General features: G+C 39.9%; 2 protein-coding genes across 5 annotated transcripts; one reads left to right on the plus strand and one right to left on the minus strand.

Annotated features, from left to right (window-relative positions):
- Window positions 1–1,627: 1,627 nt before the first annotated feature.
- Window positions 1,628–16,881, minus strand: klhdc8b (kelch domain containing 8B). 2 transcript variants are annotated; one of them, XM_008319341.3, is made up of 6 exons: window positions 16,435–16,881; window positions 11,668–12,496; window positions 8,152–8,316; window positions 6,210–6,434; window positions 5,471–5,572; window positions 1,628–4,496 (listed from the first exon to the last, which is right to left on the minus strand). In XM_008319341.3, exons 2-6 carry the CDS (start codon window positions 12,056–12,058, stop codon window positions 4,300–4,302), a joined length of 1,080 nt encoding a protein of 359 aa, XP_008317563.1. In that variant the 5' UTR covers window positions 12,059–12,496; window positions 16,435–16,881; the 3' UTR covers window positions 1,628–4,299. The 2 variants fall into 2 exon arrangements, with proteins under 2 accessions (XP_008317563.1, XP_024915366.1); XM_025059598.1 differs by having other exon boundaries at window positions 16,356–16,437.
- An 849-nt stretch (window positions 16,882–17,730) lies between these two features.
- aar2 (AAR2 splicing factor) lies at window positions 17,731–21,310 on the plus strand. 3 transcript variants are annotated; one of them, XM_025059727.1, is made up of 4 exons: window positions 17,731–18,759; window positions 19,012–19,241; window positions 19,571–19,787; window positions 19,881–21,310. In XM_025059727.1, the coding sequence occupies exons 1-3, from the start codon at window positions 18,021–18,023 to the stop codon at window positions 19,736–19,738; spliced, it is 1,137 nt and encodes a 378-aa protein (XP_024915495.1). In that variant the 5' UTR covers window positions 17,731–18,020; the 3' UTR covers window positions 19,739–19,787; window positions 19,881–21,310. The 3 variants fall into 3 exon arrangements, with proteins under 3 accessions (XP_024915495.1, XP_008317565.1, XP_008317564.1); XM_008319343.3 differs by having other exon boundaries at window positions 17,732–18,759; window positions 19,878–21,310; XM_008319342.3 differs by having other exon boundaries at window positions 17,732–18,759; window positions 19,571–21,310.
- The last annotated feature ends 1,853 nt before the right edge of the window (window positions 21,311–23,163 follow it).

The raw sequence follows: 23,163 nt of genomic DNA on the forward strand, positions 1-23,163 counted from the left end.
TGACAAAAACAATTAATGTAGAACGAAATTACCAAATATATTAAAATGTATTTATACAAAATGAAATAAGGAAAACTAAAACAATACTTGTTAATTTATAATTATTCCCACTGCGACTGGGCGCTTAACTCTGTCTAATCGGCGCTGTGACTATTGAAGAAAACCTTTTTTAGGAAGCACTTCAAAATAAGAGTTTTGTTACAAAGAAAACCGGAGGTCGTCAGCTAATTTCCGCTTACACAAGTGTGATTTACAGACCATGTACCTTGGTGTCAGTCTGCCAATGAGCAGAGACCCCAACCCAGGGTGGCCAATCAGGTCACTCCAGGTCCCATTCCTCACATGCTACAATTATTTAAATGCCTTTTTCTTCTTCTTCTTCTTCTTCTTGTGTATTTTAGCCTCTTGTTGTGTCGGTAGTTCAGCTGAGTGTCTGTGAAATGTTAGTTTTTATAGTTTGGACACTGTCAGCATTAGCACAGTTGGGTGTACAGTGGAAACAGAGACAGTCAGAAGTTTTAACACTTCTGTTAATAACAACAGGACAAGACAATATTACAGTGGAACAATGAAACTTTAGGGATTTGACATTTGAAATGGCATTGATAATTGGAAGCAGCTAGTGACAGGACTTGGACTGTTATACCTAATAGTGATGTGATGATATTGAACCATTTGTTCAATATTAACTAATCTTTCATATGAGTCAGGAGTAATGAGTCAATTTTCATGCAATACCTTGTCATCCGTCCTCAGGTCCTCGTTCTTTTGTCACATGACAGCCAGGCCGTGTGGCGTGCCTGGGAGCATTACAGTTCGTTCACGAATCGTTCACACAGATTGTTCTTTCGTTTGGTTTGGTTTTATTTCACTTTATGTCCCTTAGATGTGTATAATGTAATTATAATAATAATACTTAACAATAATAACAACATAAATATAATAATAATAATAGTCACATTTTGGACCCAAGAAATACACCATGTAATTATTTTAAGGAAATAATTGTTACTTTTTGATTTAATTGTCACCAATTGTCATGATGGGTTTTACATTCACTTGACCTCTACTAGCTGTCATGTGACAAGCAGCTCGGACTGAACAGGTTTTTTTCGTTCTCGTTCATCGGATTGTTCATTTGCGACAGGGAGCTCAAGCTGCACAGTTTCGTTCTCATTCTCATTCTCGTTCATCCGACCCATTGTCTTGTTCTCGGATGGCGTTCATTTGTCACGTGACAGGTACCCAGTCACTGTGGCACTGTTAAACAACAGTGTCAGAGAGGATGCTGTGGTGTGTACTTTATTAGGTTTTCACATGGTTTGAATTGATTGTTTTGTAATATTACACTTTGTCAATTAAACCAAACCATGCTTTTAATATTTAGCGTTTGAGAACCGCGACTTTCTTTACAACGCCCACAAGAGGGCTACAGCGCCACCTGCTTTAAAACTGAATGAAATAACACGTCCAAGATTCGTTCAATTTACTGTTTAAGAATGAAAGATCACAGTCAGTAAAAATTGTCGATCTTGTTGAATGTTTACCAACACAAAACGTGTTCACTGAACAATACAGCACCTTTAAACAAATAAATAGCAGTGTTAAAAAAGACAGGAAAACAAAGTCTGGAATCAGATGACAAGTCTAAGTAGTTTATTATAGATTGGAGGCACTGAACGACTTGAGTCCAAAAACTTTATCAACAACTGAAAAACTGAACCTCTACAGCCAACGTGAACAGCACACTGTTGTCTCCAGGGCCCAATATATACTAACAAATACACAACGTGGTTTCTCTATAAAATTGTTCTCACTAAGAACTGATGTTTGTGAGTCTTTGTTTTGCACCAAACCATACCACAACTGTCAATGGCCTTATGGCAGTTAATTTTCTGCCTCCATCAATGAAATCAAATGGGTTGGTGTTAGGGGTGATTTCACTGTTTAAAATTTTTCAGATTTAACTCACCAACTGACCACACTACAGGAGGGAACAGTTTACAAGTAGTTTATGTGTGAGTGAGGTAAAGTCAGAGATAGTTTCTTCTGACTTTTGTGGGAGAAACAGGCTCAAAAATGACTTCAGTATTCCTGGTGCATCTGATTTTAGAAATTACAAAGAAATAACATTTTGTAAATAACACAACACATGGTTCAATGTACTGTATGTACAGTTGCATGTACTTCAATTGTACTGCAACTGTAAACAAAAAGCACAATACGATTGTGTATGTCACGTCACACCCTCAAATCCACAAATCTGGAAAAATAAATAATGAACAAATAAATAATGACTAACAACAAAATAATTACAGTGCTATCTAATTCTGGTGACCTCATCAATAATAATCACTTGACAATATCCAAAAAAAACTTAAAATAAATGAATAACAACAAAGTGGAATGTAAGTGGAACCTTTTGTTCTAGTTGTTGTATCCTGTTTTCTGGGTCAGATTTTTAGAATGGCAATGAAAGGCATTTCTGTCAAAAATGAACCATGGTCAAACATTCATTTTTGACAGAAATGCCTTTCATACAGCGAAGGTTAGGAGTAGCTAAGCATTATTTTTATAGGATAAATGAGGAGCAGCCACAAATAATGACTTTTAGTGTATAACCAATAGAACAAAGGAACATTCCACAGCTTCAAAACGGAAAGAATGGCTAAAACATTTAGAACAAGGAAGGGGAGCTCACATTAGTCACATTAGTTAGCCTAGGAGACTAGAACACTGATCCATTTTCAGTCCTTTCCAGAATCTTAAAAGGTATACAATCTATTCTGGGCTCCCACTGAGCTGAAGTAATTCCAAGTATAAACATGACTCAAAGTTTAAGTGAATAGGAAACTCTGAGGTTGTCGTTAGAACTTCCCAGAGCAGGAATCAGAAATGTACAGAATAATCTGGGTTCTGGTTCTAAAATAGTGACTAATAACACATGCAACATGTGATAAAAGTGTACCGTATGGGGAACTTCAGTGCACATGTGTGGCTTACATCTAAAACCCCATGATGAAACCATCTGATGTTCATGAAAAATGAAGACATAACTTTCTTTTAAAATGGTACCTGGGAGTAAAAGGTTCTCGTGGAGATGTGCCCACAAGTTATGATGGAAATGTTCCTGGTCAGAAAGAGTCGGTGAGTGAAATGGTGTCATTGTTCTGTGAGAACACTGTAATTAACTGCTCTACCTGCACCGTTCATCCTGCTGCTACAACCAATGCTGATGCTGCCAATGCTGTTGCAGAGAAGTTCGTCACATCAAGAGCCAGAAAAACACAGTCAGGAGGCCTTTTGACTGTCAGTGTGACACTGACAGGGTTCCAGAGGGTCGGGTGGGTTGGAGTGGGGGGCTATCACACTGTGTGTGTCTAGTTGTGGTCCATACCCAGGTAAATCAGTGTTATACTGTCCTTAACTAACCTTTGAAACAGATCATAGGCCAAGTCATTGGGCCTGAATCCCAAGTGGGTCACATCCTTGAGGATCAGTGCAAAGCATATCAGATTTGTACAAAATCTCACCCTGAACCTGTTGTACTGCATTCCAAGGTGATGGATGATGTTGAGGTACTTTCACCAAAAGCACTAAGTCATGAAGACATGGCAGCAGCTGCTGTGACTGAGGCTAGGGGAACTTCTCAGTTTTTCTGACTGACAAAATCAGCTCAGTATGGAAGGTGAAACAAACTGTATTCACCTTAAAAGTCACAGATCTGGATACTGTAAGTTCAACTTCTGCTTTAGACTAGACCCATTACCAAGGTGTGCTGACTTGACTGACACATCTCTGCTTTAGAAGGTGCAAGTTCCCTGATATGAGCAAAGCCCAGCACGACTGTGCACCACAGACGAGCAACCCGCAGAGACCCCGTAGACCAGACCATTTGTCCTGTGTGTCAGAGCAGGTTACATGTCTTAGATAATCAATGTTTTTTTAAAGCAAATTAGGATTGACATTAAAGCATTAGACCCCCTTAACATCATAGGTTCCAATCCTAATCCTAACTGGTCTACAACCAAATGATTCCATTGAAAAAAGTAAAAACACCAGGTGACTCAACAACGAGTGACTGCAACCGCTGTGCTAAACAAAACACACATCAGAAAGCCACTGGTTAGAAAAAAAATTGCTCTGCTTCTGCTGCTAACATGAAAACCAGATATGGCCTTAGTTCCTTGAATGTCCAGAAAATTCCCTGCTTTAATTGAGAAAGTGACTTCTGTCAGTCACCTGATTCTGGTCGTGGTCCATTACTATCTCTTAATTCTTTTAGAACATGTGTGCGTGTCACACTGTTTCCTGTAAACACAGAGCTTCCACAGCATCACTGGGTCCCTGGGCAACACCACCAATCACAAAAAACATGCCAGGAGTCTGGAGCAGGGAGGTGGAGCAGCGTCCTGTTGGCATCGGTGCTACATACTCCCAGCGCCGCTTCAGTGGGTTGTAACTCTCCACCGAGGTTAAGGGTGAGGGCTCATTACCTGCAAGACAGAATGGAGGCTTCAGGAACAACAGAACTTATTTAAAAACTCTCCGTTTTTTATTGTTTGATTTTAGGTGTGGAGTGGAAACACTAGATCTACATATATCCATGTAGAAGACCACACTGACGGTTGGTTGGTTTTCATCCAACCATAATAAAACAGACACTACAGTGATCTCTGGGTTGAACACAATGTTCTTCCCTCTCAAACACAGGAAAGGTTAAAATAAAAATGAACATCTGAGTCATTGTCATGACAAGACCGTAATCATATGAACCACACATTGTCACTGACTCTGGATTGGCTGCAGGTCTTTCCTGGGAAAGGGGAGTTTTTGTGTGACATCAACTTATTAACTTATTTTGTACTGTTAATTCAACCTTAGAACAAACATTGACTGTTCACATTCCTACATTTTTTCCAATGTTAAATTTTTAGGAGGATTTTTAATTGCATTGAGACGATGTGTTTTGTGAATTTGGGCCGAACAAGTAAAAGTGAAAATCTATTTTCTTTTGTTCCATTGCTCGTCACTGTCACTCTGATCCTTGTGACAGGTGCAGACCTCTGATCATTAAACACAGGTCTAAAATGTTGCCGTTGCCATGGAGGCCAACATCAGCAACTCCTCAAAGGCAAGGGATTGGTGTGTGTGTGTGTGTGTGTGTGTGTCTTTACCAGAACCATAGCAGCACCACAAAAACATAAGTTAAACTTGATCTACGTTTTTTCCCCTTGATAAATTTGTGTTGTTAGTAAAGTGTTCTTTTTTGAGGTTCAACCACAGCTTTAGAACCTACTGGAAAACAGGTCTACTTAAGTCATCATGTCTTAAATCACCATTTGCCTGCTACAGTTTATCCCAATCCTCAAACACCTATTTTCTTGACATTGTTGTCTTTCAAGGTTCTATATGTTTGTATACGAGATGATATCATTAAGTTCAAAGAAGGTTTCAGAACCTCACTCACCTAAACCACCAGCTACGATGACTCTTCCTCCCAGACATCCAGCAACAAAGTCAGCTCTTTTCTCCTTCATCCTGGACATTCTGGCAGGTTTGATCCAGGTTCCTGCAGCAAGAAGAGGACAGGAAAGGACGCAAAAAAAAAGCATTAAATTAAAGATCAAAAAGAATCCTGCAGATATTTGATTGGTCAATATTGAAAGTCGATTCTCCTGTAGGTCGTCCACTCACAACACTGAAACCTTCTTAAATCAGAAGGAGTTTTTGGGCTGCTTCCATGTTCAGGAAGACAAACATTAGGGGGTTCATTAGTCCACATCTACCACTATCTGATGGCTGCTTGTTGTCTGACCCATTTCCAGTAGAGCATGAAGAGAGAACTGGACATAGTGAAGTGGATGTCCAGTTTACTCAGAGATTTAAATCAGTTTGTCTTTAAGGCCGGAGACATCAGGCAGTAAACAGCTGTTTTCATGAAACTGTACTAGGAACAACATGCCAGCAGAGGGAGTTGTTAGCTGATTTTTTTTATTCAATACTGAACTAAACCTACTCCACTTCCAGCTAAAACCTCACTTAAAATGCATCAATACTATTTACACCAAATATTTTTCTTTACTTACAATGCAGGGGCGTAGCAACAGAGCAGGAAACCCAGGCAATTGCCCAGAGCCCCAAACAGAAAGGGCCCAAAGAGTCCATTCCTTCATTCATACATTCATTCCTTCATTCATCCATCATACCTTGCTCAAGGTCATACTCTTCCATAGTATTGACGAAGTGAGGTCTGGAGTAAAAGTTGTGTGGTCCTGGCTGCTGGAGCCCCCCCAAACTAAAGAGACTTTGTTCATTGGATGTGCAGCAGGAAAAAGCTCTTCTGCTGGGGATACTGGGATAACGTGTCCAGCTCTTGGTCTCCAGGTCAAAGGCCTCCAAAGCTGTGACCGGCATCTTTCCCTGACGACCGCCTTTCAGCAGCAGGAGACAAAAGACAGAGATAAAACTAAACATTAAGTTATCTTTTCAGCTATTTCAAACTAAGATCATTTTTTTGATTCAATGCAAATTCAACATCAGAAAGTACAAACAAAGGTTTTAGGTTGAGAATTTAGAACAAGTTTTTCAGGTGCTGCTGTTGTTCATGGACTCATTGGTTCAATGATAAACGGTTTCTGACACGCAAGTAATTACGGCATTATTACGGCCACGACTGCAATGCATGATGGGTATATTGCTAGGGTAGTGACCATCGGCTGTACACTTAATTATGAGGTTAATTGTGGGATACATTGAGTGGCCCACATAGCAGACTGTTCTACTCACTACACATTCAGACACCACTACAGAGTGATGGTTGAACTGAAGTCGGGCCAGAAGAGAGTGCACACACAGAGTCTATGAAGATTCTCAGTCATCCAGGTCATGGTCAAGTTTGAAAGTTCTGTTAGGCAACTGGACATGCATTTTCTAAAAGAAACCTCTCATCCAAGAGGCTTTTTTAGTTCTAACTGGTGATGAGGAGTACAGCAGATATATACTCTAGGTGTGAAAGAATAAGGCTACTTCAGGTCCACCCTGTTGGTTGGGACCTTGGGGTCAACTGTGAAAGTGTAAACAGTCGTTAAGAGTCTTATGGGTCATTGTGGTCCTGATGTCCTCATCAGAAAGGTTTCGGTCACCTGCCTCTTTGTTATGTGAACATAACATCACAAAGATGCAGGTGACCAAAACACCAGTTAGAACTGAAGAAGCCTCTTGGATGAGAGGTGAATCGTATTCTTTTAGAAAATTCACGTCCAGTTGCCTAACAGAAGTTTCAAACTGAGATGAGCCTTCACAAAGACTTGAGGGGTGGGGGCACAAACGAGGTACAGTTCCACAGGGGCAAGTCTTGGACAGACACCCCCACTTTTTGCCAGTTTTTTTGTCAGCATTTTGCCAAGTAGGCAATGAGTAAAAGCCAACTGTAAATGAAAAGTGAGGAGAGGTGACAGAATGTGAGGTGCTGTATACAGTGGCTTACAAAATCATTATTTTTTCCTTTTAATTATCATTTGTATTTATAGCAGTTAAAAATGTGTTTTCTTTTCTTTTTTTGTAATTTCATTAATTTTCAATACAACTATAATAACCTTGCGCTGCTGTGCTGTTTTTCTAGTGGATGTTTCAAAGATCAAATTTGTCTTTGTTTGAATTTTGCTCTTGTCTAACATGGACCTTAATGTCTTCCATACAGTAGAAGGTGCGATTTTCTCCTTCAGCATCAAGCGCAGCATCAGCAGCAACCACAGCAGTATCGTTCCCCATGTGTCGGCTCTAAGAGCCAGGTCTGGTCGGGGAGTGTCAAGTCGTATGGCTGTTTTTCTGTCCTCACTTTTTTTATTTGATTAGAATGTTAAAGAAAACAATAACTAAAATGCAGACGAATAATGATTTTATGAAAATACTGAGTGAAAAATTGCTAATCAACACAGAAAATGTGCTAAGTTGAGCTAAAACAGAAGGCTCAGAGTGATACTACATGAACAGCCAAAAGAGCCCGACTTCCCATCACTCTAACACTTAAGGGACGAGTCAATACAACAATGACCAACACCGAGTCTGATCCTTCAGAGGAAACAAAGACACCCCCAGACTCCCACAATGAATCAATCATCAGCCCATAAAACCAATACAAAGTCTCACCCAGGATGTAGATTTTGTTTCCTATCAGGAATGCTGTAGCTCCATACCGTGGTGTAGGCATGGAAGTCAAGGGCTGCCACTGGTCTTTTTCGGCCTGGTAAACTCTCACCAAAGCCTGGGGTGTGGTGTCTGACGCCATTCCCCCCAACGCATACACTTTACCATCTGAAAAATAACACAAGACAAAGGCTGTAAAAAAGTGGTTATGGTTTAGTCAGACATTCATCTGGATTATCATGTAGGGAGGGTGGTCATTTAGGCCCATGGTCATGTCATGTTTTCGACATCATCTTCTGAGAGAGTTCCTGCAGACTCACACAAGGGCAGGTTCAGACGTTTGACTATACCGTGATTTAACGGGGGTGTGGAGAAAAAAAGAAATAAAACAAAGGGGGGGGGGTTAATGGAAGGCAGAGAAAAGAATGTGTGGATGTTTAATTGTAATTCTCTTCATCAGTCAGAAGGAAACAGTGTTTGTGTGATTCAATGTGTGAGAAATAAACTAACAAATCTGTGGGTGAATTCATATCAACACAGACTGTGATCAAAGCTGTGATTGTGTCATAAAGTCATCAACACAGTGTGACTGGACCAGTTCAGCCGGGGTAGAGGGAAGTTTCCTGCCCCCTCTACCTGTGACAACTTCCAGGTAGGGGGGAGGAAGGACACCGACATTCAAATGCATCAATAAAATACCCATAAATGGATTGGGGGGGCGGGCAATATTGAATGGTGATGAGAATTATTCTCTAGATTTAAAATACTGTAGTAAATGTACAAATGTACACACTCACATGAAGTGTTTACATACAGTACAATATAACCTTCTCTGACTGGACCTATGACACACACTCTGTGGGTGTGTGTGTGTGTATGATCCACGCTAAATCAGGAAACCGTGTTCGATGCATCACCGTGGAAATACCATGGAAACGTGGGCAGTCAGGCAGACTAACCCACTGTGTGTGGTTTGAGGAGCAGCAGCTCAGTGAAGATCTGATCCAGAATCTGGTGCATCACAGACATAGGTTTTTATTAAAATTATTTTACGCACCAGGACTGTTTATAAAAAAAACAAAAAACAAGGAGAATATTCTGTAACCCCACATTATAAGATTAAAATTTCTTAGTTAGTTAAAAAACAGGAAAAGATTTAGAAAATCTACAAAATTATAGAAAAAGGGAAAAACATCAGCAGCAGTAAAGTTGTTACAACCACAGCTGAAACAGTAGTGAACAGAAAACTGTTCTTCACAAAGACACGTTTGAAGGTCGCAGCCTTTTTTCTTGATGAACACCAAAACCTTTATCTTGCTGCTCAGAGACATTTCATCTTCTGATGGGCATCTACATATACACACACACACAAATATATCTATATACAGAGTATATAATATATACTGTATATACATATATAAACATACATATCATTGTTGAGAAAAATAAATAAAATATTAGCACTTGAGGTTTAGAAGAGGCAGTGATGCCTGTAATTGGCTGAGAGGATCTGCAGCCCCCTCCTGGCCAACATCAGAATTTGTTGGCCAGAATTTGTTTGGTGACCGTGAAGAAAAAAAAAAAAGAAAAAAAACACATTATGAGATGAATAGTTTAAATCCATATAAAGGAGCAGGAGCACTGGTGTCCACTAATATTTAATAACCAGCCAAACAAAACAAGAAACATGAAGGAAACCAACCTTGATCCCTAGGAAACCGAGTGTCTGAACCTGTGTCTGAATTAGATGTTAACTCAGCTGTACTTTAAACTCCACACCTTAGCATGAAAGATTTATTTTTTTAAAGCAGGAAAAACAGCTGCTGCCTCAACACTTTCACTCAGTCTGCTCATTTGAATTGTAAATATCACACACCTGCACATGCACACACAAACCAGCGCCCAGTCAGTGCAGACTGTGGAACAAAGAGGAAGACATGAAAGTAAACCCTGAGACTCATTATTAATGGCTACACCGGTGGTTCCCAAACGTCTCTGCAGCGCCCCCATTTAGTATTTAATATCAGATCTCACAGAAAAAAAAAAATCAAATTAAAAATCAGATTTTAATCCCACTGTGGCAAAAAAAAAATTAATTTGCACTCCACTTTAAGAACTACTGGGTTAGACAAATAAAAGTTAACCCTGGGCCTCACCCTTAATGGTCAGAGAAGGTTCATTTAGAAACATGAAAACAAATCCCTTGTGTTTTCCTTGGGGTCATGTTAACACCAGCTTTATGGGTCAATTTTGGTCCAAAAAACCTAAAGTGTAAAACTGGTCTTGCAACAACAATATTAAAATAATATGTTAGCACCTGTTAGTATTATTATATCTATTATTATTATAATTATTATTATTATATAATCTTATTACACTGCCTGACATTTAAAAATTAAAAGGTTTCACAAATTTTTAAAAATATTTTATGGAAAGATTTTTTTCTAAAACAACCACAGCTATTATTTTATTTTGGTTAAATTACTGGATTCAAAGGCAGAAGATGACATCAGGTCTGATCATTAGTTCATTTTTCAAACCAATCCAATCAAAAGTTTTGAATTTTAAATACAGACTTAGACAGTTGACAATGAATGCTCAATGTGAGGATGGCTGCAGCTGTGTGTGTGTGTGTGTGTGGTATTTGTCTACATTGCTGTCGAAAAGGTGCTGAGTTTATGCAGTAATATCAGCAGAGGACGAAGGAGGAGGAAAATAAGGAGAGGCTGTAGGGGATTTATGTTCACAGACTGAATCACAGATGTAAATAAATCTGAAAAGTCAACATCCACTACATGACAATTTTAACAATTTCTGAACCTGAAGATGTCACAATAAACAACTGTTCAGCTTCACAAAGGCCAAAGGTCTAAATGATCATCTGTCATTTAAATAAACGTTGCTGTGTTCAACAAATTACTTCACAAAATCAAAAGCAGATTCACTGAACGTATTCATTTATTTATGTTTGGATTATGGCGTTATTTAGAATTTTATGGCTAGGATTGATCTGGACACACAGATTCAACCAAAGGCACACACTCCTAGAGATAGACACACACACTCCAGTTGACTCTTAGTCTAAAATTGGACACAGGAGTCACACACCTGTTGCTAAGCAACAGCAATGCTGGATCCATCAGTACAGTGAAATGTAGTGCAGACACGACAGTGCACATACATTTACACAGTGATTGAAGTGCTGGAAAAAAGCAGTGTAAAAATGGATAACAAACACACACACACACAGGTACAAGTACACACACAACGTGACAAATGGTTTTTAAACTGAGCAAGAATGCTTCAAATCAACCCTTAACATTTCTTTAAAAAACTGTCACAATATTGAATATTTGTGACAACAATTCTGTAATAATATTTAATCTTAATATATTTGACATATATAATATAAGAGGAGATCTTTCATCTCCACTTGTGAAACATTTTCATTCCAAATCTTCTCATCGTCATTGTCTGTATTCAGAACAAAAAAGGAGTTTGTTTTTTTTGCTTTCTCACCTTTCTCCACGATGGTGACACCCATGGAGGGTTGAGTCAGACTAGCTCTGGTCTCCCACTTCCCTTCATCTGGATGAAACGTCTCTACAGAAGCCAGTGGCGTCTGCTGCTGGTTCATGCCACCCAGGACCATCACCTGTCCATCCACAGCTACCACTGAGGCACCAGCCCGAGCCGTGGGCAGCGGTGGCAGCTGACTCCAGGTCTGACTAGCTACATCTAGAACCTCCACACTATCCAGAGGCATACCAGTCTCACTGCAGCCTCCAAGCACATACAGCAGGCCTGCATTAAAAACTGGAGCACAGTAGACCCGACGCTGAGACATCGGGGGGAACTGCTGCCAGAACAAGGACTTGACAGGACTCACTGCCATCTCCTGAACAGGCATGTTTCCAGGACAAAGAGGAGAGAGAGCACCATGAGCAGGAAGCAGGTTGACCAGGAGAAGAATATGATAATGATGATGATGTTTGGGGATGAGTATCCAGTGCCTGGACACAGTCCTGGTCAACAAAATTCAAGATGTTTTATTCATGAAGATGTTGCTGTCTTTAACTTCCAGTCTCCAGCTGACTCAGTGGTCTCAGGTCTCAGTGACAGGACCTGGGTTTCTGGGTGAAAACTAAAAATAAAGTCTCTTAAAGAGACAAACAACAAACATCCAGGTTCAACAATGTGAGAAGAGTGAGAGATCATCCAAGAGTTCGTCTAAGACTTAAGACAAATGACGTTGCTCTGTATATTGTTTCCAAATTCAATAGGAATTCCCACAATCCCAGGCAAGATCTCAGTCAGTGGCACCATGTCTGGTGAATGAGCTTTGAAGCTGTGCAGACAAAAAAAAAACAAAAACAAAGGGTTAGGGTCAAACATAAGTGACATCAAAGCAGCAGAACCAGAACTTGAATTTGTCTGTGAACTGATAGAAGCTCACTGTGGTTCAGTGGGTAAAGAGGTACCTGTCAAATATGTAGAGCACAAGTGATAAGAAGAAAGTCATCTACTAAGATCTGTTCATCTTCTAATAAACTACTAAGACTAACTTACTAATATTAACCATAATCTGATTCAACTGACCAACACAGAGAACTCATTTGAGGTTCCTGTAGAGGCTTTGCAATTTCACAGACAATAATCAATCCACCACAGGTCAAAAGTCAGTCAACTGATCATTTCTTTTTACTTGTTTAATAATGGTATCACAAAATCTCAGTGTCGCTCTGGAACAAAAATGTCAATGTCCACGGGGCATACGATTTAAATGCCCAAGCCACCTCAGCTGACTCCTCTTGATGGAGAGAAGCAGCATCTCTACTCCAAGAGCTTCTCGCTATCAAACACTCATGTCATTTTACCACTTCTCAGCCAATTTTTCTTTCCAAAGACAAGAACCAGTGAGGACAGAGAGGGAGAGAAGACCAGTGTTTCCCAAACTTTTTTGAGCCACAGCGCACAACCAAACAAAAAACTCTTGGCCTGTTTAGTTGAAGACAGTGATGATATACTGGAAGGAATTGAAGACCTTCAACAGCTCTGATTATCTTTTTTTTAATTATCATAGCTATCTGCTGCCACCTAGCAAAAGAGTACTTAATTGTTCTGCCTTTCATGCTTCGATGAGCAAAGAAAAATGATATAATAATAATACATTTTATTTCATAGACGCCTTTCTGTCACCAAAGGACACCTTACAGCAAATACAAAGATAACAACACAGCACAGGAGGGCTGGGATGTGAAGGTTTTTAGCTGGATGAACCGAGTGTGACACGACAGGTATGATTTAAACCAGTTTAGAGGGGTCTGATACCAAGGGCAAAGAGTCTGTTGAGGAGGATGGAATGACACATGGTGTAAAAAGCTGCAGTTAGGTCAAGGAGGATGAGGATGGAGAGTAAACCAGAATCAGCTGCCATGAGAAGCTCGTTGGTGATTTTAATGAGGGCAGTTTCTGTACTATGAAGGGAGCAGAAGCCAGATTGGAACTGTTCATAGAGGTTATTGTTGGAGAGATGGGCATTGAGTTGAGTTGCTACTATTTTCTCGAGGAATTTAGAGATGAAAGGCAGGTTGGAGATTGGACGTAGGTTATTAAAATTGGAGGGGTCAGTGCCAGGTTGTTTCAGAATTTGGGGTTATTGCAGCAATTTTGAATGAGGTAGGAACAGTCCCAGTGGTAAGAGAGGAGTGGATGATGGCAGAAATGAGCGGGACGAGAGAAGGGAGGCAAGCTTTAACTAAATCTGTGGGGAGAGGATGCAGCTGACGGGTGGAGGGCTTAGACTTGTAGATGAGATCGGAGATTACTGAGGTGGAGGGGAGCAAAAAGGAGCAAAAGGAACGGGTAGAAGAGGGGAGTTCAGATGTAGTATCAGAGGTGGGTTGTGGACTAAGATGCTTATGAATACTCTGGAACTTAACTCAAAAAATGCCATAAGGGAGTTATAGAATGCAGTTGAGTACAGATGAGATGGTATAGAATATGCAATAACTAAACAATAGTTTTCAGACCAATTGGATGATTTTCCACAGCACACTTAATGACCTCTCACGGCACACAAGTGGGCAACGGCACAGTGGTTGGGAATCACTGGAGAAGACTGACAACACATTGTCACGTTGATTTGTGGACCACGACCACATCTGATAAAATGAGCGGTTAGTATACCTGCCTTGGAAGCCGAGAGCAGAGAGTCCTCGGTTCGATTCCCAGAGGAACTACATGCCTGATAATGTTAATCCTCCTCTGTGAGACACTTTGGATAAAAGTGTCTTCTAAAAGCATAAATGTAAATGTGATAAAGACAAACAAAAGGATGGAAGAGAAAAGGCCGACACAGTTGTTCTCCACCAAATGTTGACCAGCAGCTTCTAAAACTGCATCAGCAGTCGACACCAGAGGTTAATGGTGCATTCAAAACAGAAATGCCAAGGAGAAAAAAGACAAAGTGATAAATGACAGAGAATGGGGTTAGTGAGAAGTTCTTCTCCACTTTCATCTGTAGCACCTTTGTTCTAACGCCCTTCTAAGCCCTGAAAACGATCACGTTGATCCGACTCAACTGTAAAGAACAAAGAAAAATAAATTCTGAATCTGTTGATTCGGTTGACATATTGATGAACCAATCCATGAACAGTTAAAACACATAGTATTCTGCTGAGCCATGGGTTTCTGAGCAAAAACATACTCCAAAAATACCAATGAGAATTACTGATGTTAAGGCTGAAGTCTATTAGTTTCTGCTTTGTTGATATTTCTCTCCCTCCATTTTCTCCCTTTCCTCCACCCCCTCATTTTGATTTTTTTTAACTTTATCATCTTCATCTGGGGACTCTCTCCACCCAGTGCTGCAGTTTCCCAGCAGACGCTGATACTTTCCTTTTAAAAAGAAGATGGAAGGACAGATTAGAGGACAAATAAACAGAGGGAGTAAGCAAGAAGAAAAGGGAGAGAGAAGGAGGAAAACGAGATAAGAGGGTTAGAAAGAGGGCAGCTTTTAAAGAAAGAAACGTCTAAACAAACCATTTGTTTAGTCATGAAATACTTTCATTTGGTCAAAACAAATTTTTATTTCATTAATGCCAAATAAATTAATCTTAGCACAGATAAAACAAAAAGGAAAACCTTAAAAAGGAAAACAGTCAAAAATAGAACATGCTGATTAAAAAAGCCAGAAAATAACAAATGCTAATTAAAAAGAAAAAAAAAGATATAAAACATTCAGGCACAAATTATAACTTTGTACCGCCAGACCAACAGTTCTAAAAAAAAAAAACAAGTTAATGAGAAACATCATCATCATTGCCACCATTATTTAACACAGTGTAGGACAAATGGATACAATGCACATCTGTGTGGATTTATAAGGTAACGTCATCACCATCATCTTCATCCTAATCCTAACTCAACTCTAAGGCCAGAAGCTGTTTTTGTATAAGAGATCCATGACGTGAACAGAACCTCAACAACAAAAGACGTTAAAATTCACCTCCAGTTTAAAAAACAACAACATGTCGCGTTAATGACAAACTCAAACATGTGACTGAAACAACAAGGAACTGCAAGACGTTAGGAATCTGTTTGTCTCGAGTGCCAAAGCAGCTCTCCGTCACTGGTCTGTAGGTGGTGCTATGACACACATGTTCCCCGTTCTTAATTCACATTTACAGTAGTTGTATTTGAATCTGATTAGAATTGTGTCCACAAGGAAATAAAAAATCCTTATGATGGGAAGTTGTTTTAAATCCACTATGTAAAAAAGATAAAGACACTATGTGGCATTTAGTCAACACGTTCGATCGTTAGCCTCTTAGTGGCGCAATAGCAGTTTTTTTTGTTTTGTTTTTAACTTGACTCTCTCTCTCTCTCTTAACTAAAATTCAGTTCTTTATGGTTTGTGGTTCATCAAGCCTGTGTTAGATTCACTGCTACGTGTTATCAAACTAATATTTTTGCTGCTCTCTGTTTTTCATGCGTGGCCAGTTGAAATCCAACTCAAAGAGAGTACAAATAAATAAATACATAAATAACAGCAAAATAATTCTTATTGAACATCAACAGTTGAAAGAAGGAACGTTTTGTTTTCCTGCAGAAATTGGGTAAAACACACCGGTGGGTCGCGACCCACCTCTTGACATACAGATGACTAGTTTTTTGGAGGGTGATAAAAGTTAATAAGGATTTACCTTCAATGAATCATGTGTGAGAACGACGAACAAAAAGACATGTCCACAAAAGCTGTCATTTATCTGAAAGACTCCATACCTGGTCACGTGTCTGATTCCCCGCGTCTGCCTCATTAAATCCACGTGTCCCTGTCCCGCATCCTCGGAACATCATCTCCATCCGTGCGTCAGGATTAGTCAACTTTTCTGTGTCGCAGCTGCACTCCCTCGTCGACTCCCCCACTATCTCTCCCTGTCTATCGGTGATTTAAAACACAATGAGCTGCGCATAAAAAATAAAATGCCTCGATGTTTGCAGACAGTTTTCAGCGCCTCCTGCTGACGGCTCTGTTATTGAAGCACCGACGCTAATCAGCTCGTTTTCTATATCATCGTCATCATCGTCGTCGTCTGTATCCACTGACTCAACTTACACAGCTGCCTCCTCTTCCTGTCAACACTCCTCCCCCTCGCCCTCCCCCCTCTCTCTTTCTCTCTCTATGCTCAATGACGCAGCCTCTTTAAACATGTTCATCCCTAACCCTCGCTTAATTTTAGCCAATACTATTAGTTGACCAGAAACTAGAAACCAACCTTCTCACTCTCTCTTGTAACAAAAATTATTTTGTTTTATCATTTCTATGTTGATAATTATTTATTTTTGGACAATTATTTACCGGAAACGGTTATTTCTATTGTAATTTTGTTTTGCTTTTTTTGCAAATATATAATATCTAATAATATTATAAATATTTAGCAATTGTTGACTATCACGACTGATATATCAGTACCAACTTGGGTTATTTCAGGGCAACTGAAATAACCCAAGTTAGAATAAAACACTGCAGTGATTTGTGGTGGGAGAAAAAAAATAACGCTGCAATTTCTTAAATAAACCACACTGTGGCGCCAAAGACCAGTGTGTTTCTTACGGATGCTCAGATCCGACATCTCCAGTTTGGCGTTTTTGCCTTATATTAAGAGAAAAGCGCCATTGGTTCTTTAATTCTGTTCACAGCAGAATCGTTGTTGACTGGAAAAATAAAGAAGCAGCTAAAACGTCCGTCTGTGACAATCTGACATCGTTGAGTATGACGTACATCACCTATGATGAGTCAGGATTTCTTAGTATTTACGATCTGTCATTTTACATTTTTATATGGTCATTTTCCGTCGTTCACTAAATACTTTTAAATGGTTTAGTTTGTTTTTAATTGTATTTACTTTGATAATTGTTAATCAATTGTTAAATAATCAACAGTTAACTGTACCGTTATAACCTGAAGGGAATTTATTGTAATTTTACGCGTTAAAACGTTAAACTAATATATAAACATGTTTATCTATTTTAATGACGGGTTTATTTTATGTGTGTATTATACATATATATGTGAGAAACGGAGGGGGAACACTAGAATAGCGTAGTTTCACTGGGGATAACTTTACGTGTTGCACAACATGTGACGTTCCTCAGTGTCTATAGACTGACGGCTTGGATCGTGTGGCGAAAACATTTTTGTTTGTTGCTAAAACCTGTATTGCAGTTTGATTTGCGAAGTTATTGCGCTAACCCGCACAGGACGTGACGTATTGTGACCCGTTTATATACATTCTTGATCTTGTTGCTGATTCTCGGGCGGTTTCTTTTGGCGTTTCACTCTCAGCTCAGTCGTCAACGCAGCAAACATGGATCCTGACGTAGCTCTGAGGCTGTTTGAGGAGGGAGCCACCCTGGTTCTGCTGGGTGTCCCACAGGGCACAGAGCTGGGGATTGACTGCAAGAGTTGGCAGGTGGGTCCTCGCTTCCGTGGAATTAAGATGATTCCACCTGGCCTGCACTTTCTTCACTATAGTGCTGGAAACCCATCTCAGAGCAGAGGTGAAATCTTCCTAAAGACGGGGTTCTTCCTCTCCCTCAGACCCCGTGAAATCCTCTTGGCAAAATGGGATCCCAAAGAGGAAGATCTGGATTTTTCAGCTTCCAAAAACCAAGAAGAGGTAGGTAGGATTCAGGCGTCTTTACAGGAGTTGGATCCTTATCTTGGCCCCTATCCGTATGACATGATGAGGAAGTGGGTGTCACTTACCAATCACCTGAGCAAGGAGTTGGTCCAAAACCTGCAGCCTTTGTCTGGTAGGATAAGTTCCTACTGTGACATCATCCCTGAAGTGGAGTTCAGACACACCGAAGACAGAGCACAGCATCCCAGGAACGATACGGCGTGTACAAGCATGAAAGAAGGGCTGGAGCGGCTGCCACGGATGAAGCAGAGAGAGGGAACCGAACTGAGATTCTCCGCTATCCCAAAGAAGACATACCCTCCAGGAGCAACGCCCGCCCAGATCACTCAGTGCAGCCTGGACCTCAGCTACGCTCTGGAAACTGTGCTGAAGAACTACGGACCTCAGCCTCATCACATTCTAGGTACGTTTTTATAACACAAACTGTGTAAGAGTGGGTAACATTAGTTGGAAAGGTCACATGACCCTGCTGCTGGTGCCGTTATTTTTTAAAAATATACTGTATATATAGATATGTATTTATAAATAAAATGTCTTCAGCTACCCTCTGCTGATGGGTTAAAGGCAGAGTTCTCATTGTGGCCGTCCATCAGTGACAATAATTAATTTTAACAATTTTTGACTTTTTACAACACGGCTGTTGTCCACTACTCAGGTGAGCTGCAGTTTGCCTTTGTATGTTTCCTGGTTGCTAACGTCTACGAGGGATTCGAGCACTGGAAGGGTCTGCTGGCACTGCTTTGTCGGTCAGAGGAGGCCATGGTGAAGCAGAAGGAACTCTACCTGGAGCTGATTGCTGTTCTCTACCACCAGCTAGGAGAAATTCCCACCGATTTCTTCGTAGACATTGTGTCTCAAGATAACTTCCTCACTGCAACGCTACAGGTAGATGCTAACGTTCTTCACAGCTGTCCATATAAGCTTTCATTGTTTTATTAAATGTAAGTCATCAGGTGCCTTATATGTACTGTCTGCAGTATACATATATACAGTATATATATACACACATATACATATGTTTATGTATATATGTCTGCTATCACATACTTTACCATAAAATGTCATTGTTATAAAAGGGCCAGTCATAACTTTGCTTAGCCCGTCAGTTAACCCTACACTTTGATAACTGGTTAGCCATGTTCTTCTTCATTAAGCCACACAACACCAACATGAAGGTCCTTCATGTGGATTTAAAGAATTTCTTCTTCTCGTAGGACTTTTTCCAGTTCGCCCGTGGGTCCAGTGTAGACGGAACACTACGTAAGAGAGCAGAGAAGTTTAAGGGTCACCTGACCAAGAAGTTTGCTTGGGATTTTGATATGGACATGGATGACTGTGCTCCTGTGGTAGTGGATCTTCCTGAAGAATTCACTCTGGAATAAATTTGCCTCGTGTTGTATGGATACCTAACCACCAGCAGGGAGCATAACTGTAAGATCTGAAGTCCAGGCATACCATAACATGTACTTTAAAATTACTGTATGTACACTTACCAAAAAAGTAACTGATATCATTCCCCAGTAGGTGAAGAGCAAAGAAGCACATAACCATCTTAGCTGAGGCTCGTATGTCACGACGATGGATGTTCTCCATTGGTCTGAAAGCTGGTATTTATTCATTGCAAATAAATTGTCTTGTTCCTCAATGCTAAAATGACAGGGAGAACAATTAAATTCTCTTCCCCTAGATGGCAGAGGAGGGCAAATGAACCTGTGTATCTACCTGTTGTCATTCAGACAACCAGGAAAGTTGTCTTTCCTTTAGATTTGCTGATTATGTTCTGCTTGATGACGTGAAAACATGCTCTAAAATACACTGCTGCCCTCTTGCTGCTACTGATGGAAACGCATCAAAATACTCGTACTCTTACATAAGATCTGGAAACCACATAAAAAAATCCCTTCTCAGAAAATAACTCTCAGCTCCTCCTGAACCAGGGTCACTGCCAACTGCTCCCCCTTCCCCTCCCTAAGGAGGAGCACAAACAAGCAGCTGCAGGGATTTATGTTTGAATTTGAAACTAAAAATCTCAACCTGTTAGTAATTTAAGGAGATTTCATGGCAAACTTGAATGAATGAAATTAACACAGTGAAAATGAATCACTTACTCACGTTAGAGGAATTCAGAAGTTATCTGCACCAGTGGTTCCCCAGGAATCAGATTTAAAAACACTGCAGCATAGTTCAAAACTGAACACCACTGAGTATGTGTATGTGTACGGACCAGTTGTATTGTTCCTTTATTGTACAGTTTCAGGTCTGAGTTTGCTGTTGACTGTTCATACCGGTCAAACCTCTGGTACTGGGGTCGTACATGGAGTAAAACGTTTGAGGAGAACGTTAGATAAATAAATAAGGTACATATGCAATAAAGCACGAAAACAGTGCTAAAGTACTGCTAACACACCACATGCTATCCACCAGCACTAATGACATCCCAGTACCAATAACAGTTAATTTATCAAAATGCATGTTCTCAATTCTCAAGAACCTATCACACCTTATCAGCGTTTTACAGCATTAGCTACACACTGGTCGGCCAATCCCAAGTCTTTTTCTACTGCACTTCAATCACTGTCCTCATTGGCTCGTCGTTCTAGTTCTAGGTTAACAGAGTCAGCAGTTTGGATGAATGTTGACTTCAGAGACTGACTGTCAGATCACTTCTGTTATGATAGGACCTATTTAATAAAAGAGCTGAAGAGCAGCCTTAGCTCTGAATATGTCTCCCCCAGAGGATAGATTAGGAGTTTACATCTGACCAAGTTGTTCACATTTGTTTAACCAACATTGACTTCATTTGTTTATTAAATAGTTCTAAATAGTTCCACACAGTGGTGAGCAGGAGACTGTTTGTTCTTTCTGTTCTAGGTTTAATTTTATTAATTTTTTACATTTAATGTTAAATTTTATTTTCTATTTAATGAGAAGAAAATAAAGGTTTTTCCTGTTCAGTGTCCTCACTGTGGTTTGGATTCAGCTCACACACACTGCACTGCAACCTACTGTATATTACACTGTCTTTTAGTCCATTGCCTATTTATTGAAACCTAACCTAAAGATGTAGTTTTGACAGTACTCTGTACTGGGGAGTACACAAATGAAAATTGTCTGGCTTTTAAAACAAACAGGATAGGCGTACATGCAACACTGAATACCATTGTAGTTGAAAGAACTGCTCTTTTAAAAGTACTGATGTAAAACTTGCAGCTGCTTTAAGGCTTTTCTGATAAGCATGAAGGATAAAAAATGGGGGGGGGTGGACATGCAGCAGAGATTCCTGAGGTCACGTGTGTCTGTGAGCAGCAGCTCCCTCTAACAAAGAGCTCTTTGTCCTAAGTTCAGCTGGTTCTAACTTGAATTCCTTTAAATAAAACAGTTATAACTACCGTTTAATTACCATTGACCCAGTAGGTGGCAGTATTGCAACTCACAAGATTCAGAACTATTAATAAAGAGATTGACCCCTAGTGAAGACTGACTTGTTCACGTGATCAGAGGCTCTTTGTCAATCCGACCACGAGGATGAAACCAGAGAGACAACTGACCGGAGTGGACGGAACAACTGACTGATGAGTTCTCTCTATTAACAAAAGATACAAAAGTAATGAATGGACATCTACATACAGCAGCATGTGTATTTTGAATGAGCAGGGATGCCAGATCTGATGACAGAAACAAGCAAAGGTAAATTCATTTGAAAGAACAGTTACTTGGCTTTTACTGAAGACTTAAATCTGCAAATGACAGGAGGAATTTCCCCCAAGATTTCTAGAGACTAACCAACCATCATAAAGCTGCGATGAAATAACTCTAACCCAGGTAAAAGCAAGCTTAGATTAGAGATGTTGGGGCTGAAGTTATCTGAATCCATTATTAACCAGAGGGAGCTTCATGAGGCGGATAATATTATCATGACCGACAACTCACTGATTTCTCCAATGATCAGGTGACCTTTTGTTGACGTCCTAATTCTGCTGGACTCAGTCATTATGTTTAGATTCTGAGTGTTTCTGGTCCTGTTGACCGATGTTTCGGTGTATTTCCTCTAACTCCAACCCAAGGTGTTTTTGTTTAACACTCCTGGCTGCATTCACTGTGACATATGCTGATTTTCTGTACTGTTTTCTGATCATTTAAACCTTTCGTTCCTCAGCACATGTGTGATGCAGAAATGTCAGCACTCAGAGGAAGAAATATGACTTTGTTCAGATTTAAAAGTTTCAGAAAAACAGTGCAGATTTTATCGCACCTTTGAACTGGCATCAAAGCCTGGGGTGAGGGAGGGAGAGAGACTGCACGAAGTCCTGGCCTTGTGTTTTTCATACATTTATAGACAGAACAAATTTAGGCGTGTGGAGCAGCACCTGACTGTTAGCTGCTTGCTAACTAACTAACTAACACACACACACACACACACACACACACACACACACCTACAGTTTTATAAAAAGTCAAAGTGGTTACAGCTGAGAATGGTAGAAAGGAAACTGATGAGTGGCCAAAGGAAAATAATAATCATTAGCAGAAGAAGAATTAGTCCAAAGTATTAGATCAATAGGTAATCAATAGGTAATCAATATATAATTAGCACAAATATCCTGGATTATTTGAGAGTTGAAGAGTTGAACAAATACAAACTTGGGTTACACAATCCTGAATTAAATGAAACTAGTCAACATTAGCTGTTAAAATGTCTTTATGCTAGCAGTGATTCTGCGAGCAAGTCAACAGAGAGAAAACATAAGAATTATGATTTGAAAAAAATGGACACAAAGCATTCATGTACATTTTTTTGCAATGTTTG

This window comes from Cynoglossus semilaevis, chromosome 10 (genome assembly GCF_000523025.1).
Source record: "Cynoglossus semilaevis isolate Cse_v1.0 chromosome 10, Cse_v1.0, whole genome shotgun sequence".
Taxonomy (NCBI): domain Eukaryota; kingdom Metazoa; phylum Chordata; class Actinopteri; order Pleuronectiformes; family Cynoglossidae; genus Cynoglossus; species Cynoglossus semilaevis.

What these genes read in the sequence shown, in the direction of transcription:
- aar2 (XM_025059727.1), top strand. Translation starts at nt 18,021, where the DNA reads ATGGATCCTGACGTAGCTCTGAGGCTGTTTGAGGAGGGAGCCACCCTG. An exon ending in TCAGCCTCATCACATTCTAG is followed by an intron (nt 18,760 to 19,011) that starts GTACGTTTTTAT and finishes TCCACTACTCAG; the next exon opens with GTGAGCTGCAGTTTGCCTTT. An exon ending in TCCTCACTGCAACGCTACAG is followed by an intron (nt 19,242 to 19,570) that starts GTAGATGCTAAC and finishes TTCTTCTCGTAG; the next exon opens with GACTTTTTCCAGTTCGCCCG.
- klhdc8b (XM_008319341.3), bottom strand. Translation starts at nt 12,058, where the DNA reads ATGCCTGTTCAGGAGATGGCAGTGAGTCCTGTCAAGTCCTTGTTCTGG. An exon ending in AGAGTATGACCTTGAGCAAG is followed by an intron (nt 5,573 to 6,209) that starts GTATGATGGATG and finishes TTCTTGCTGCAG; the next exon opens with GAACCTGGATCAAACCTGCC. An exon ending in CATCGTAGCTGGTGGTTTAG is followed by an intron (nt 4,497 to 5,470) that starts GTGAGTGAGGTT and finishes TCTGTCTTGCAG; the next exon opens with GTAATGAGCCCTCACCCTTA.